General features: G+C 49.1%; 1 protein-coding gene across 3 annotated transcripts; it reads left to right on the forward strand.

The window, feature by feature from the left end:
* The first annotated feature begins 302 nt into the window (after positions 1-302).
* RAB29 (RAB29, member RAS oncogene family) lies at positions 303-15265 on the forward strand. Of its 3 annotated transcripts, none has more exons than XM_032963385.2 (6): positions 303-567; positions 3698-5158; positions 6170-6241; positions 7100-7281; positions 10117-10238; positions 11020-15265. In XM_032963385.2, exons 2-6 carry the CDS (start codon positions 5023-5025, stop codon positions 11138-11140), a joined length of 633 nt encoding a protein of 210 aa, XP_032819276.1. In that variant the 5' UTR covers positions 303-567; positions 3698-5022; the 3' UTR covers positions 11141-15265. The 3 variants fall into 3 exon arrangements, with proteins under 3 accessions (XP_032819276.1, XP_032819275.1, XP_032819277.1); XM_032963384.2 differs by having other exon boundaries at positions 303-543; XM_032963386.2 differs by having other exon boundaries at positions 303-531.
* Positions 15266-17933: the final 2668 nt, after the last annotated feature.

Consider the following 17933-nt stretch of genomic DNA (forward strand, 5'->3'; position numbering starts at 1 on the left):
CACGCGAGAGCTAGAACCATGTCCCTATGAACCACACTGTCTTCATTGACATCCATCCCACAGACATGGGTTACAAGATTGTACATGTATCGATTTTAGAATGCGTGAACTGTGTATAGAGGAGAGGCAATGACATTGTTTCCCAATGGGTCTCTGTGCAGTTGCACCACCTGCACACTCGAAAACCACGCCACTGACGCTGAGTCCGTGACGCATGGTTTCAATACCACCTACCCCTATCCAGCTGTACCCACCTCGCTCCATCATTGCTCAGCAAATTGAATCGGCACCCCTCCATCCCATCTAATATTCCCGACTCGCCATCACGCCCCACATCACACTCCATCACCCCACATCACAGCTCCTTACCCCATCCACACCCATCAGCATCATCATCCCCACGCTTCATCCCAATCCCCAACTAATTGCCTACCCTCTCTCCTCCCCCAGCCCCCTAGATCATCCCCCTCCGCCCCCCGCCCTCTGGAATCACATGCGCTTCACATGGGCACACCCCACTGAGAGGCAAGGGTGAGTGGCTGGGTAAGTGAGTTCGGAGCGGAGATGGTGAGTGCATGAGTCGGAGTTTAAGCAGAGACGTGTGAGCGGGTGAGCATGTGGTTGCGCAAGTGAGAGGTTAGTGAGTGTGTATACAAAAATAGTGAGCGTGTGATTGTGTTGGTTTGTGAGAGTGGAGCAGCGAGGGGGAGGGGAGTGGGTGGGTGAGGGGGAGTGAAGCAGAGAGGGTGAGTTCGAGGGTGAGAGTGAGTGAGAGGGTGAGTGCGTGAGTCGGAGAGTGAGAGGTGAGTGATTAAGTGACTGTGTGGTTGGGTGAAACTCAAGCATAGAGGGTCAGTAAATAGGTGAGCGAGAGCTTGAATGAGTGGGTGAGCGAGAGCTTGAGTGAGTGGGTGAGAGGTGAGTGAGTGACAAGTTAGTGAGTCAATGAGAAGTCACTGCGTGATTGTGGAATTGTGTTAGTTGTTGAGTGAGAGTGGGTAAGTTAATGTGTGAGTGAGTGAGTCACTGAGCGATTGGTAAGTGATTGTGTGATTTGGTGAGTAAGTGAATGCGTAGGTGGGTGAGTGAGTGAATGATTGGGTAAGTGATTGTGTGAGTTGGTGAGTGAATGATTGGGTAAGTGATTGGGTAAGTGACTGTGTGAGTTGGTAAGTGAGTGATTGGGTAAGTGATTGTGTAGGTGGGTGAGTGAGTGAATGATTGAGTAAGTGATTGTGTGAGTGGGTGAGTGAGTAAATTGGGTAAGTGAGTGGGTGAGTGAAAGTGAAGCAGATCGAGTAAGTGGGTGAGTACGTGACTAGGTGAGAGGTCAGTGAGGGGGGTGATTAGGTGAATGCCTCTGTCAATGCTGGCTGTATCAGTTCTACTACGTCTTTGTCATAGCTTCCGTATCATCGCTGGCTGTACCATAGCCGAGTGTGACATCAATGTCATAACTTCTTTACCATAGCCGACTGTACAATACCGAACTGTGCTACATCGGTGTCATACATTCCGTACCATAAGCTGGCTGTACCACAGCTGGCTGTCGCAGGTCAGCTCGCTGTTGTGTAGCTGTCTGTAGCACAGCAGGTCATGTCATTACTGTGTCATAACTCACTGCATCACAGCTATCAGTGTCGTAGTCCCTTCTCTGTGATACCTCTACGTGGCCTAGCTCGTTTGGTCACGGCTCGCTGCTTGTGGTTTATTTCGTTGAACCAGGTGAGACTTGAAGAGACCAGGACAAGTCTAATTTGCGGGGGGGAATGATCCCGTTCGCCAAAGATGACGAGAGCAAAACGCGAATTCCAAATATAATGGAGTGCGACAACGAAGCAATATCAATCAGGACAAAAACAACTGCGCCAGACGGGAACTCCGAAGTAGTGCTGGGCCGACGTTGGCTGTGGCTCATTATTATTATGATAATAATAATTATTTATACTCTTTGGTTCTTTCGGTAAAGCCACTTAGGTATGAAATAAATCAAATAGAACGAATCACGACGTTTCGGGCGCAACACGAGCGTCCGTCAGCAGGTGGGAAGGCATGATTATTTACATTTGTTTACCCTGAAAATGTCCTGCCAAGTTGTTGCAGGAAGGGGCGACGTTGTTGCTGTAGGAGCAGTGTTCTTCACTCATTTTCAGAGAGGGGGGGGGGCACTTTCGCCAGGGCTGCCACGTTGGGGGGTTTGACAGTACGACGACGATGATGATGATGAGGGGGTGAGGTGTTTTCACATTTGTGTATTGTTAGGGGCCGCACGTCCAGGGACCGCGCTGTAAATGCCACCAGGGCTCCGCCAGGGGCTGGCGGGCCCTGCAATGAAGAACACCGATGTTGTGTGTGCGTGTGTGTGTCATCCCAGCTGGGTAGTTCACAGGAGGAACATGCTTCAGCATTGCAATGTGTCATCAACGCCAGTTGCGTTGCACGTGTGTCATCAACGCCAGTTGCGTTGCACTGTGTCATCAACGCCAGTTGCGTTGCACGTGTGTCATCAACGCCAGTTGCGTTGCACTGTGTCATCAACGCCAGTTGCGTTGCACGTGTGTCATCAACGCCAGTTGCGTTGCACGTGTGTCATCAACGCCAGTTGCGTTGCACGTGTGTCATCAACGCCAGTTGCGTTGCACGTGTGTCATCAACGCCAGTTGCGTTGCACGTGTGTCATCAACGCCAGTTGCGTTGCACTGTGTCATCAACGCCAGTTGCGTTGCACGTGTGTCATCAACGCCAGTTGCGTTGCAATGTATCATCAACGCCAGTTGCGTTGCACGTGTGTCATCAACGCCAGTTGCGTTGCACTGTGTCATCAACGCCAGTTGCGTTGCACGTGTGTCATCAACACCAGTTGCGTTGCACTGTGTCATCAACGCCAGTTGCGTTGCACTGTGTCATCAACGCCAGTTGCGTTGCAATGTGTCATCAACGCCAGTTGCGTTGCACGTGTGTCATCAACGCCAGTTGCGTTGCACGTGTGTCATCAACGCCAGTTGCGTTGCACGTGTGTCATCAACGCCAGTTGCGTTGCACGTGTGTCATCAACGCCAGTTGCGTTGCACTGTGTCATCAACGCCAGTTGCGTTGCACGTGTGTCATCAACGCCAGTTGCGTTGCACGTGTGTTGAAGCCACGAGAGGAAAGCAGAGAACCAATACAGAGCAGAATGGTGGTCGAATCCGCCCGTTATAACTGGCTGTGTCATAGCTTAGGGGCCGTCCATAAATGACGTCACGCACCTGGGGGGGGTCAGACATTTGTGACGATGTGTGACGAGGGGGGGGGGGTTTGAGAAATGTGACGTCACATCAAAATGCGCAACTTTATAAATAAATATAGACAACACGTTCTATTTAATTAAATATAACTTTTTCATGAATGTTTTCTCCTACAACATCAGAGTGCAGCCCCACATTAAATACGCACTACAATGACAATAGTTTAAAGCGATTTGAAGCATGTTTTATATTTTTTTGGGGGGGGGGGAGAGCTTTGTGACGTCATATTTGAGGGGGGGGTCTGACTTTTTGTGACGCCATGTGACGAGGGGGGTCAAAAATCGTCCAAAATCGCGTGACGTCATTTACGGACGGCCCTTTACTATGTCATAGCTTACTGTGTCATCGATGTCGTTTCACAAGTCCTCTAATCCCTCATCACCCCCCCCCCCCCCTCCTCTGTCCGACAGACTCAGATGATCTTGGGACTCGCTTAGTCCTCAAAATATAGCCTCAGTTTTATCGATATTATCACTCTGTCTGACTTTATTGAGACGGGACACAGGTTTTTAGTGGCGCGTCTCACTTTCCCGAGCGTCTATTAATCCGCAGGATACCGTACAATACTACATACTCTTACAGGGTACTTGATTGCACCTTGAGGATATACGGTACCGGACATTAGAAGATAGCTCAACATTCACTCTGCCTGGCGTGATTATTTTAAAGAGCACGATAGGACTTTTTATATGTTTATCCGAGCAGACAAAGGACAATTATAACGCGTTTTTAACAACAAGTTACAAGAGTAAAGACGACGTTTAAAAAATCCAAATCAAAATTCACTCTGCAAACTCGAATGACTTAAGCACAATCGCCTTGTTCACTTTTAAATTCGTTTTCGGAACTCGCGTGGAGTTGTAAACATTGTAATTTTAACGCCCATCGCTGCTGTTGTTTTAAAATTGGTGGGGTTCCGTATATATATAAGCGTCAATAAAAATTACCGTTGCTTTCAATTTCGAGAGGTCATGGATCGATCTTACAGGCCACATTTAACCACCTTAGAGTGATAATTAAGTAGATTGTATTATTTCTTTGAACATTGGACAACCAGCATCTTCATCTTCATCATTATCATCATCAAATTATATTGTGGTATATCGTCAAAATTGATCGTAGCAATATTTTTTTTCTTGAGAGTGTCTGTTAGACACTGACCAAGATCATGATGACTTTAATCGTGTCCTAATTTAATCGTTGACACCACTGTCCTCATCGATATCGTTATTCGATATTGGTTACAATCATTATCAATCATATTCATCATCATTCTGTTTGAGTATTTAATATAAATGATTTTTTATCAACCGTAATCAAACTTCATGGTAGTCTATAGACATCGTCACCATGACAGAATATCGACAATTCAATTTAATTGCAACATCATCACCATTATCATCTCAATAGGACATCAGCACTGTCATCATCGTCATCAATAGGGAATCACCTTTTTGACCTATTCACTATCTTCACTATCATCTCAATCGTGCATCACCGCTATCACCATCTCAATAGGGCATCTATCAATCGTTTACCAGTATTTGACGTGCCAGACTCGCCCTCGGCAAAGTAGGCGTCAGTGCACATTTACAGCAGGACGTGAATGAACCTCGGCGGCTAACACAGACCCTGAGCATCGTCACCTTCTGTGACCATCCTCGCCACCGCCATCACCAGCCCGTGCCCTCCACGCGAGGGCCGCACGCGTGGCGTGACCGTGCACGCCGCCACCATGCACGCCGCCACCATGCACGTGGATCGCCTCTTCAAGGTGCTCGTGGTGGGTGACCCCGTGGTGGGCAAGACCTCCTTCGTGCAGAGATTCGTGCACGACGACTACACCAGGCACTACCGCGCCACGGTGGGAGGTGAGCGTCTCCACGCCCGCGTGTTGTGTCCAGGGGCAATCCTGGAAAGGAGCGGGGGACAGGAGGGCGATGAGTACTTGGTGCAGTGTGTAAAACATCGCCACTGGGGAGACAAAAGTGTCCGGGTGTGGTGCTGACCATCCACCCCCTCGTGTGCTGCGCCGGCCTTCATAGGTGCTCGCTAACAGCAACTGCCCCATCAGTCACTGAAGTCTATAGGGGGGTCTTTGTGTAAACAAACCGTTGACGAAAATTATGTCGGCGACGCATCTGCCACTGTCATTTTGTGTGGCACGATAGCGCAGTGCTACAGACACATTAGCTGAAGCAGTCCGTAGCCTCTCATTGAGCACCTGGGGCTGGGGAGAAAAAGACGGCCGGGAATGGTGTTGGTCACCCCCCCCCCCCCCACATCGCTCGTGTGCGGTACCGACCTCAAATGAGTCGAGTTAATTAAGTTTATTTTGTGTGACCCAGGTGAAAACGTATGAGAGCGGGGATGAGTCTCATTCGCAAGAGTAATATGGTTCACCAAAAATGATGGAACAAATTGAAAATAAAGCCAAGAAGTATAGAGAAAGCAGAGCAAAAACATCTGTGTACCTTGAGAAATATAAAATATCGCACAAAACATTTCCAATTTCGAAACTCAAATTGGGCTTCGACACACAACAGCAATAATCACCCCCTGCTGGGAGACTTATACCCCAGGTCACACTTGCAAATTACATTATCTTGGTCTCTTTGAGTTCCCACCTGGTCCAACAAAATAAGCTCGACACTTGGACTTGGAAACGCTGTTTGTAAGTGCAGTGTGTGCGAAAATTGTTACATCTTGCCGAAAAGCCCCCTATTAGTGACGACAGAAAGTTTTGCAAATGAGATTCTTCCTGTTATCCTGTAGTTCTCACCCGGCTAGACGATATGAACGTGATCATTGTCTTTGTTGTGCCTGCGTGTGTGAGAGAACACCTGTTGGTGTTGTTGTTTGTTTGTCTTTCGAACCTGCAGTGGATTTCGCTCTGAAAGTCATCCAATGGTCCGAGACTGAGACGATCAGACTCCAACTATGGGACGTAGCAGGTACTGTCATCGTTATCACGGGCCATGGTCTATCGACTGCTGAATGAAGGCCTACCCCACCCCGTCGCCATCCCTCACAGCTCTGCGATTTCCACGTTCCTTCTCGCCCCATTGCACTCCTGCACATCAGCTGACCTCATTGCCATTCTGTCACCAGTCTCAAAAACAAAGGCAAGCATCCCAGTATAGCCTTACCAGACTGTAGGGGCAAGTGCCGTTAGCGAGCACCTATCAAGGCCAAGTCAACAACAACAGCCGCCAATTGCCACTAAGTGGCGGTAACGTCACCACGGTGCTTCTGCCAGGCGAATGGGTTTGCCTCTCGTGTTCAGGGCTAGGAGCGAGAGTTTCCCGTGGGTCTGCCACTCGCGTTCAGGGCTAGGAGCGAGAGTTTCACGTGGGTCTGCCTCTTGCATTCAGGGCTAGGAGCGAGAGTTTTACGTGGGTCTGCCTCTCCCGTTCAGGGCAGGAGCGAGAGTTTCACGTGGGTCTGCCTCTTGCGTTCAGGGCTAGGAGCGAGAGTTTCACGTGGATCTGCCACTCGCGTTCAGGGCAGGAGCGAGAGTTTCCAGTGGGTCTGCCACTCGCGTTCAGGGCTAGGAGCGAGAGTTTCACGTGGGTCTGCCTCTTGCGTTCAGAGCTAGGAGCGAGAGTTTCCAATGGGTCTGCATCTTGCATTCAGGGCTAGGAGCGAGAGTTTCCAGTGGGTCTGCATCTCGCGTTCAGAGCTAAGAGCGAGAGTTTCCAGTGGGTCTGCCTCTCGCGTTCAGGGCTAGGAGCGAGAGTTTCCAGTGGGTCTGCCTCTCGCGTTCAGGGCTAGGAGCGAGAGTTTCCCGTGGGTCTGCCTCTCGCGTTCAGGGCAGGAGCGGTTCACGTCCATGACACGGCTCTACTACAAGGACGCTGCTGGTTGCATTGTGATGTTCGACGTGGCCTCCCTGCCCTCCTTCCACAACTGCCTCAAGTGGAAACGCGACCTCGACTCCAAGGCCTTCCTGCCCGACGGGAGGCCCATCCCGTGCATCCTGCTCGCCAACAAGGCACGCACGTGGTTTCGCATGGCCCACCGCTGCTCACCCGCTCGCCTACTCACCCGCTCACTCGCTTACTCACCCGCATCCTTACCATACTCACCTGCTCGGTCGCCTACTCACCCGCTCACTCACCTACTCACCCGTATCCTTACCATGCTCACTCGTTGACTCACTTACTCACTCGCATTTTTACCATGTTCACCTGCTAGCTTATTTGCTCACTCACTCAAATATTCACTCATCCACTAACCCAAACACTCACCATCCACGTTAATTGACTCAGCCAGATCCGTACCATACTCACCCCCTCACTCATTTACATACTCACTCATCTACTTACCTATATCCTCACCATACTCACCCAGTCACCCGCTCATCTACCATCCTCACCGTATTCCCCCACTCATTCATATACTCAACCAGATCTTTACCATACTCACTCATACACTCATCAACACGTTCATTTATTGATCCACTCAATATTTCCGCTACTCGTTCATGAATTCGTGAACATACTCAGCCACATATTCAATCGGTCACACATTCATCTACTTACCTACTCACCCACTCACTCACCCATCCTTCTCCTCACCCATTCATCCACTCACTCATTCACCGACTCACTTGTGCATTCACTCACCCATTCATAAACTCGCCGCACGCACACATTCATTTACCCACTCGTTCGTTCGGCTGCTCGCCCACTGACGCAAATCGTTCGTCCACCCACGCTTCCATCCGCCCATCCAATCACCAACCCACATTCAAGATGCACCTGCGTGAAAAGTTATTGCGTACCACCTTACCGAGAAACGCAATCGGTACAGCAACATATTTTTCATACAAAATGTGGCGGGGGAATTATTATGACTCAAGTTGTTGCTGAGCTGGAGACCGGGAGATTATTCATCGACGTTTTGGTCGCCGCGTTGCTAATGGCATTGGTCGCGATGTCTTACTCAGCAGCGTGGGTCACGTGCATGCAGTAGCAATCACGTGGCCCCACGGTGGTGGGGGGGGATGGGTAATACGCTATTTAGTAAACAAGATTGTTCCTCCACATAGAACATTACATTCAAGTAAACATCAGCCGATCCCAGGTTTTCCGTGCCATTGTTTTTTTGTAGCACTTGTTTCAATGGACCGGTTTCAATGTAATTTAGGTTTATCAGTAAGGTCCTTTAGACATCGTTATGTTGCCTGGGCAGCCTTTGCACAGTCGCAATGCAATCAGTCCTCTGATGTTTATGGGGTTGTTTTTGTTGTATGCCACTACTAAGCGTCACTTACATTTATTTGTGGACTGTAGTTTGAGATTGTGCCCTGGTATAATTGTGAGCACACTGCTCTCACCGGTTTGATTCGATCTCCCGGTGTGGCAGTTGAAACAATGGAGCAAGATTCTTAACCTCCCCCCGGCCCCTGCCCCCCATCCCATGGCCAGCCTGGAAGAGTAGGCCAAAGTGCCCTCTCTCGAAACGGGATTCCTCCGGTGGAGGCTCGTCTGCCAGCACTGGAGTGAGGAAATCTAAAAATCTAGGAGGAATTTTTTTTTTGTTACTAATGATTTACGTGTCTGCTACTTACATTTCTTCTGCTATCCATTGCTCGCGGTTGCACTTTACTATTCTCAGTCGGTGTTAGCCGCTGAGGTCGTGATGGCTTTCTTCTCTCATTCCTGTTGCTCCACGCCCGCTGTTGTGCCGCTCTCGTTCTGCCGTAATGTGCACTGATGCCTGCTTTTTTGTGGGCGATATTGGCACTCGAATCGAAGAACGACTGATTGAAACACTCGCAGGGCTGCCCTTTAAAAACTTGCCGCTCTTGAAACCGTCTTCTTTGTACTGCTGGCTTACCCGGCGTTAATTGGCGAGAGTGAGAAAGTAATCCTTGGTTGTGTACGTGTGTATGTTGAACTTCTATGCTAATTCCTTTGTCAAGGGGTACCTCTGCGGATGTGTATACTTTAACTTAGCTATTTCAATGAGCCATTTCAATGCTAAATTATATGCTAATTCCTTTGTCAAGGCGCTTGGTGTTTCTCTTCTCACACAGCCTAAAGGTCGCGATCTGAGCGTGGCTTCTTCCACTCCAGCGCTGTCCTCCAGACAGTCTCGTCACTTCACCTGATGAAGGCCGCTTGTGTTGTGGCCGAAACGGCGTGATTTTTTGTTATTTTTTTTGTTATTTTATTTTCACCTACGTGACTTTACCCAATAGAACCAAAGAGTATGTTGAACTTCTTTCGTACCGTACGTAGCCAACCGTGCGAATCGATCTCGCAGCACGGTCGCGGCAGAGTGGTGCAGCGGTAGCACTCGTGCCGCACCCCGTAGCACGAAGCGCCTGGGTTCAACTAGCGACTGGGGACGCCTCTCTGTGTGGAGTTTGTATGTTCTCTCTCCCCTTGTCCTTCCGATATATTAGGAAGCAACTGGAGCTATGCACTTTTAAATCTAGATTGAAAACTCATTGCTTTAGAACTGCCTTTTGTGTTGAGATTGTTGTCCTTTCCCCCGCACCTCGAATTAGCAGCGCACGGTTGGCTACGTATGGTGCGAAAGAAGTTCACCATACTTACGTGTGTTTTCCTTTTGCATTCTCCGGTTTCCTCCAAAAGCTATATTTTTTGTTACCAGTATTGGCCAAGCAACACAATAATGAAAACGTATCGGCAAATCGCTCAATTGGGATTACGTATTGCAACAAACATCGCCACCCTTACAGCGAGAAAACATGGCAAAGGGCTTCAGGAAAAAACAGATCTTGAGACTCACCCAAGCTCTCTCTGGTACTGTGGTACCGAAGCAAAAGTGATAATCATCATCCTTACCTCTGCAGAGCGACTTGCCCGACTGGGCTATGAGCCGGGCTGAGATCGAGCAGTTCAGCCGGGACTCGGGGTTCCTGGGCTGGGCGGAGACGTCCGTGAAGATGAACCACAACATCACGGACTCCATACGGTACGTGCCGCCCGTCCATCGGCAGTCCGCTCCAGGTTCAGGGGTCGAAGGTCACGGCGCGAGCTCTCGTGACCTTCTGACCCCCCCTCGCCTCCCGCGCGGTGGCAGTTTTAGTTTCTGGTTGTTGAACGTGATGTACGAATGGTAAAGGTTAAATCAAAGCCAAAACCAACAAGATTTTTTTAAATGTTCGGCATGTAACTCGTAGTTATAGACAAAGTGACCTTGTTGTTATTATTGTGTACTCTTTGATTGTACTGTAATTCGAGTGCGGTAGTTCTATTGCTGTTATATCGGTTTTTGGTATTTTGCTTGGGTTTCTCTTTTACTCTTCGTGTTAGGTTTCACATGTTTAGCCGTCTCCTTTTGACTTCACGGGTTTGTATCATAGTTTCTTTTGCATTACACTGAAAGCCCAACACAACAGAGTTTTTGGTGCCGACTGTGCACTTAGTTTCGCTGTGCCTTGATTCGATTGTACAGTATGTAGGTTTGTGCAATTTTGATTTAACTTAAATGAAATTCAATCATTCACATTTTAATCGTTCTGCTTCGTAAACAGCGCTTTGGGATGCCTTGACGTAAAAGACGCTTTAAAAAAATCCGAGATTATTATTGCTGTGATTATGGATTTAATTTCCAAAACCACGCTGTAGGATTTATCTGGCCTCTCCATGCGCCGTGAAGGTTGTGCCATGGCCTGAAATGTCAATCCAGTCCTGCTGCTCCCCTACTCCCCTTCGCCCCCGCTGCCCCCCCCCCCGCTCCCCCCTCCTACCAGGGTGTTGGTGGAGGAGATGATGTGTGTGGGAAGTGCCGAGGAGCCGGGTCACCTGTCCGATGGAGGTTACCTGCAGCTGGGCGCGGAGGACGCGGGGAAGAAACCTCGACGATGCTGCTGAGGTCTCCTCCCACCGGCGTAGCCGTCGAGTGTGCAGGCGGTGCAACTGCCCCACGGCCTCACGGGCCAGGGTGCAGGGGGGGCCCAGCTGCAGGGCTGCGTCGAAGTTGGGGAATTTGGACAGGGGCGACCCTGATTGCATTTCTTGCACCAGGGCCTGTGCCAACCACACTGCTGTGCAACTGCCTCCTCTGCTGCTGACTGTGCCCAGCACCAAGGTTGGAACCATCGACACACAGGAGGAAGTACGCGGGTTAAAATCTGCGGTTTTCAGTCAGGCCGTGATAGATTGTTGTCGTTTTCATCATCATCACCATCACAATATTCATTGTCATCATCAACTCCATCATCAACAACGACATAATTGTTGTCATAATTAACTAGACCCCACATCATTACCGTCATCGACACAAGTATAATCATCGTCCACGTCACTGTTATCATCATTGTCATCGCCAACGTGGCCCTGTAATGAGCTGTCAGCATCATGACCTCCTCATCGGCAGCTCCATCATCATTTCTCAAGGATCAATGACAGCAAACATCACTTTCTGTAAAGTCAGCGGTGGCCTTCCTGCGGACAAACTGTCTCCCGCCATAGCAGTGTGGAACTTCCACCACTGGCTCAGGACCGTCATCGAAGACAGCCCCTGCGCTAATTTGTGTCAGGGAGACAACTTCGCCTCGATTCGGTGGAGAGGTGAACTATTGGATGGGCCGGGTTGTGAGATACAAAGATGGCTCAGGAGCTAACGGTGTAGACACAACCAGAGAAGGCACGTGGGACACACCGAGGCATTCCACGGACGGACAGATGGATGCCAGGGAGGGCATCCCCCCACGCTTGGTGTTTGGAGTTGAACTTCTCTCCGACTTGGCACCGAAGCGGCGGCCGGTTCATCCGCCTGCCAGTCGCGATGGGGGGAACGCGCCAGTGTTCGTGTGCCAGCGTTTGCGCGCACCACCGGCTCCCCTCGGCTCTCTCGTGCCCTCGGAAAACTCCACGCGTTCCTCAACACCAATGTGTGTGTGTGTTGTGTGTGGCCTTCAAAAGAAACAAAAATATATACAATAGGTGGCATATTCTTGGTTCTTTCGGTAAAGTCGCGTAGAAGGGAAATAAGAAAATAAGAAAAAATAAAACATAATATTTTATTATTTCCCTTCTACGTGACTTCACCGAAAGAACCAAGAATATGAATCCCTGCAGTCACGAAATCTTTAAATCGAAAAATACAATAGGTGACGTTTCAGGCCAACGGCCCTCTTTCATAACGTTCTTATTTTATTTTACCAGGTAGCGCCTGCTGAGCTCTTAGCTATTTTACAGACCTGGCCACGCGTGAGTTTATAGCTCATCGAAGTGGCTTTAGATCGTCACCAGGTGTGGCAATTTATAGTAGCAGGTAAATAATCTAAGCGCATGGTCCTTTTGTAAATGTGGAGGTAAAAACCGGAGAGAGATTAACGCGACCATCACAGGGAGACAGAGAACACGCGGACTCCAAATATACAGCGACAGGCATCGTCAGGGTCCGGGATTGAACCCATGACCTCCTATGTACAAGGCGAAGGAGATACCATACCCTCACCACCGCGATAAAAATAGAGGACTTAGAAATATAGTGAATAATAATAAGTTGATAATAAGAGTTGAAAGTTGCACTTTAGGCCATGGGGCCTGATCAGAATTATATTTTAAACATTAGTTTGCAATAACCATGTTTTATATCGGCGTATGAATAGTTACCTAATAATAGCTATTGAGTAGTAGACAACACCTTTCGCTCATCAAAACGTACGAATTAAATGAACTAATTTATCTTAAAAGTAAAATGTGTTTTTTTTAATATGTTCAGCTTGAACTTTCTGCACCCTGCTGAGCTGTGTGGCGAGTGAGCAGTGGGGTTGACGAAAACTCCTAACGTGGAGCACTGTCGGTAAATAAGTTCACAAATAGACTGCCATTCATCTGTCCGCATAAAGAAGAACGACATTTTTTTTAGCCTAGGAGCCGTCCAGAATGATGTTGTAAATGTACGCGTGCAGGCCCTCCTCTCAATCCACTCCTTCGACCAGGCCCTCCCGATACCTGAGCGGGGTTTTGGGGGCCTTCTTTGACCATACTTCGCCACGCTGGTGAGTACGGGTGGGTGAAGGCGTTGACTCGAGACACGGCAGGAAAGCAAGTACCGTGCAGTACAAAAGTAGATTGTGTTGCACCGTCCTCTGCTGCCCACGTTGACAAATCGGTTGTTTGAGAATACAAACTCTGGACACGGATTCGCCCTTTCGGGGTCTCGTCAGCAGGGACAGACTTCTGAAACAAATGCTGAAAGCTTGGGTGCATTGTTGAACGTGGTTTTACCATCGTCACGTGGAGTTATGTGTGCACGTGGAGTTGTGTGCGCGCGCGCCTATTGTTTATCTTGCACGGATACCTTTGCTTGGCCCGTTGAGCTCTCGGTAATTCCACTGAATCGCGAAAAGGGATTTTGTCTGCGGAAGCTAAGCCCACTTGAGCCTGGTTAACAGGGGTGGAATCGTTCTCTTCCTCCAACAAAGCGCTGATACATCCTTTGGGGAGGCTCTCCGGACTAAATGTTTGGCAATTACTGGAGTTAACATTTTAGCTTCTCTTTTTTTTGAACCGATAGAAAAATGTGTTGACGTGTTTTCGCGGGAATGTCACCAACGTTCGGCTGCATTTCTTTTTTTTCATTTTCTTACAAAACAATCTCCGTCCTTGCCTTCGCGCTTGTGCCAACGTGCAACCAGGGCCGTGGCCTGGAACCCTTTTCCATCGACGCGAATGGATTCACCTTGGCGCTGCGGAGCCGGTGACCCAGACCAAATGGCAGAGTCACAACCCAAATCGTGCCTACACACACCGTTATCCATAGGGTACAAGCAGTGCTGGATTAAGCTAGGTGCGGGGCCTGTAGCATCTGTTATAAAGGGGCCCTAAATAAAAAAAAACACACGTAAATATTAAAACACAATTTTTTTTGTTTACTTGCGTATTAAAGTAATTGTATTTTTTCATTTGCTATACAGCCAGATAATACGACAAATCGCTAACCTTAAACACCCAGTCGTTCTTAAAAGATGAAGGCAGTCTAGTAATCTAGTAATAGTGCAGAATCACCGAACCGGAATTGATAGCTTGAAAGCATTTAGCGCGGGGCCCTTGAAAGTGCGGGGCCCCTGGCATATGTAGCTACTTTTGCTGCTAGGATAATCCGGCACTGTGTACAAGCAGATGTATGTATGTTGAACTTCTTTCGCACCGTACGTAGCCAACAAGACGAACAGGGTGCCAGACCTGGGCTGTGGTGTCGATGAGGCAGCACCGTCCACCCATATATTACACGTGCGTAGATGATGTGGTCGTGATAATCATGTCAACTGGTAACGCTGCGCTGCTGTCACGCAGCATTCGCTCGTTTTCGTCCAGAGAGAGACGGGACGACTCGGAGGTGCAAGGAGGAAACACAGCAAGCGGGAAGGCAGCAGCAGCCAGGCGGGAGGGCCAGTGCCAAATTTACCCGGTCCTTGACATATATATAAAAATGTAATCGGCCAGCGAAAGAGATTCTACATGTGGGAAGAAATCGCAGTACCAGGAGAAAATACAGGAACGCGAGGGGGCAACGCTGTATCCCATACAGATGGAGCAGGTGGAGGCCACATTTTTTTTTGCCGTGTCGCACTCTCCCGGCGAGACGCCAACGGCGAAGGGAGTTTCACAAGATTTGCGCGATCCACCAAGCGTCGCTGCTGCCTCCACAACTGTGTACGCACCTATGTTGAACTTCTTTCGCACCGTTACGGAGCCAACCGCACTGATCGGAGGTGCGGGGTAAGGACAACGAACTAAACACAGAAAGCGGTTCTGAAGAAGTAAGTTTTTTAATCTAGATGCGCCACCACCAACCAACCACCACCCAGCCCATCTCCACATGCAGGTGGCTGTTACAAACGAGGCTTCTCACCCCGGCTAGAGCAAATAAACTGAGACGCTTATTGACGTATGCCAGACACAACAACAACAACGTGCAAGTGAAAAAGCACGCATGGCTGTTTACTGCAAGGTTGGGTAATAAATAAAATACTAAAACAAGCAGCCGGAATATTTGTGATTTAGTTGTGATGCTTCGTTGTGACTGCACCGTTTTCGCTCAAGGACGGCGAGCATCATGATGGTCTCTGTCTCGGCCATAACCCCCGTGACTCAACTGGAATATAATGTACAGAGCAATCCATCGCCCCCAACTGATAATACCCTCCTAACAATTATTCGTCTCGGACTGAGGCTTTGTTAGGTATACAAGCGTAATCACAACTACTCTGCCAACGCCCTCACCTACACCCCCCATCCCTCGGAATTTGGTATTGAGGTGCTACGGTGGCTAGGAGATGTTAACCGCCTCGCCTGGTACACAGGAGGTCGTGGGTTCGATCCCGACCCTGTTGCCTGCTGCTGTATATTTGGAGTTTGCGGTGTCTCTCTCATCATCATCAATAATCATCACGGCGGCTAGGAGATGTTAACTATCTCGCCTGGTACACAGGAGGTCGTAGGTTCGATCCCGACCCTGCCGCCTGCTGCTGTATATTTGGAGTTTGCGGTGCCTCTCACATCATCATTAATCATCATCACGGTGGCTAGGAGATGTTAACTATCTCGCCTGGTACACAGGAGGTCGTAGGTTCGATCCCGACCCTGCCGCCTGCTGCTGTATATTTGGTGTTTGCGGTGCCTCTCTCATCATCATTAATCATCATCACGGTGGCTAGGAGATGTTAACTATCTCGCCTGGTGCACAGGAGGTTGTAGGTTCGATCCCGACCCTGCCGCCTGCTGCTGTATATTTGGAGTTTGCGTGTCTCATCATCAATCATCATCACGGTGGCTAGGAGATGTTAACTACCTCGCCTGGTATACAGGAGGTCGTAGGTTCGATCCCGACCCTGCCGCCTGCTGCTGTATATTTGAAGTTTGCGGTGTCTCTCTCATCATCATCAATCATCATCACGGTGGGTAGGAGATGTTAACTACCTCGCCTGGTACACAGGAGGTCGTGGGTTCGCTCCCGACCCTGCCGCCTGCTGCTGTATATTTCAAGTTTGCGGTGTCTCTCTCCCAGTGGTCGCGTGGAATTTTCCTCCGGGTCCTCCGGTTTTTCCTTTTTACATTAAGGATGAACATCGCGCGCTTCGAGTGCTTGGCTGCTATACATGTCGACACGCCAAGTCACTTCGTTTGAGCTATCATTTGTGGGCCAGGTCGCTTCTGAAAAAGAGCTATACAGCTGAGTGGGCCTTACTTGGTAAAATAAATAAATAAAATAGTTAAGGGTAGCCCATGGACGTGCTCCCGTCGCTGACGCTCCCGTCGCTGACGCACGCCGTCAGTGGGGAATGGGATTCGAACTCATGTCGATGGGTTCATAGCTCTAACCCGGTGTTCTTCACTAAATTTCAGAGGGGGGGGGGGGGAATTTTCGTTGATAAGACATCATCGGTGCGAGGGCCGCCACACATTTGAAACCATTGGCGGTTTGACCGCAAGACGACGCGGTTGTTTTTACGTTAGTGTATTGTCGGCGGCCGCACTGATGGCTACCAGGGGCCGCTAGTGGCCCGCGGGGACCTTCCGTGAAGAACATTGGGCTAACCACAACTCCCACAGCTCAGAGTGTGGTGGGGGGGGACTTTAAATTAAATCACGAGACAGTGAGCTTTACTGACCGGGCTGAGCAAATTGCTTGCGTTGATAGACTTTAGCTGCCAGAGGGCAGCAGTGGTTTGGACTTCACAATATAAAAAAAGATTTGGTATTTTTCGTCTGTGAGCACTTGCCAGTCAAATGAGTCTTCTTTATACACAGACGAGTTTCAGCAATTATCGTTAGACCGGCATGAAAAAAATAACAATTAGTCAACGTTGTGGTGTATTGTGGGTAATTTATGAATAAATAATCAGACGATAGTGAAATACAGTATAGAATAATAATACAGGTAGGAACAACAGGTTCCACACTGCCCACCAGGGATTATTTGTCTGTCGTGCATATCCGGAATTCCATCCGCATAATTGGAGTTTCGGCACTAATTTTTTATCCGTATTTAGTGAGTGTTGTTTTTAGCTTGAACAAAGTATGATATCCTCCGTGCGCAAATACGCAAATCATATTTAAAACCCGCGAGGAAGAATTAAAACTTGGTTTCAGCAATAAATTAAGAATCATCATCAGATGCAATAGTAACAGCTACAACCTCCAACACAACTGCGGAAAAATTTTAATTTAAAGCTTTCGTGACTGCAGGGATTCATATTCTTGGTTTTTTCGGTAAAGTCACGTAGAAAAGAAACAATATGTGACTTTACCGAAAGAACCAAGAATATGACTACGGTATTCAACACGGATCGCACGAATGCGCTGTCCAACCAAGTTCCTTCCTGCCCACTCCGAAGGAACGTGTTAAATCAGTAAGAGCAGCCATGATCTATCCACTGCTGGATGAAGGCCTCCCCAACCCGTCACCTCTCACCGCCTTGCAATTCCTCGATCCATCTCGCGCCTGCACGCGAGCTGATCCCCGTGGCTCCATCTCCGCGGTGAACGTGCCCCCCCTCCACACTCCTTTGACTGCCACTCCGTTGTTCGTCTCGACCACCGGCCACCGCCCCCCTCCCCTGCTCCCCCCCGCACGCACAGCCCCGTGTCGATCCACTGCTGGATGAGGGCCTCCCCACGCCACGACGGTTGTGGAGGTCATTTTGAACAT

Source organism: Petromyzon marinus, chromosome 30, assembly GCF_048934315.1.
Source record: "Petromyzon marinus isolate PM22_M1 ecotype Great Lakes invasive population chromosome 30, UKy_Petmar_22M1.pri1.0, whole genome shotgun sequence".
NCBI classification, from domain to species: domain Eukaryota; kingdom Metazoa; phylum Chordata; class Hyperoartia; order Petromyzontiformes; family Petromyzontidae; genus Petromyzon; species Petromyzon marinus.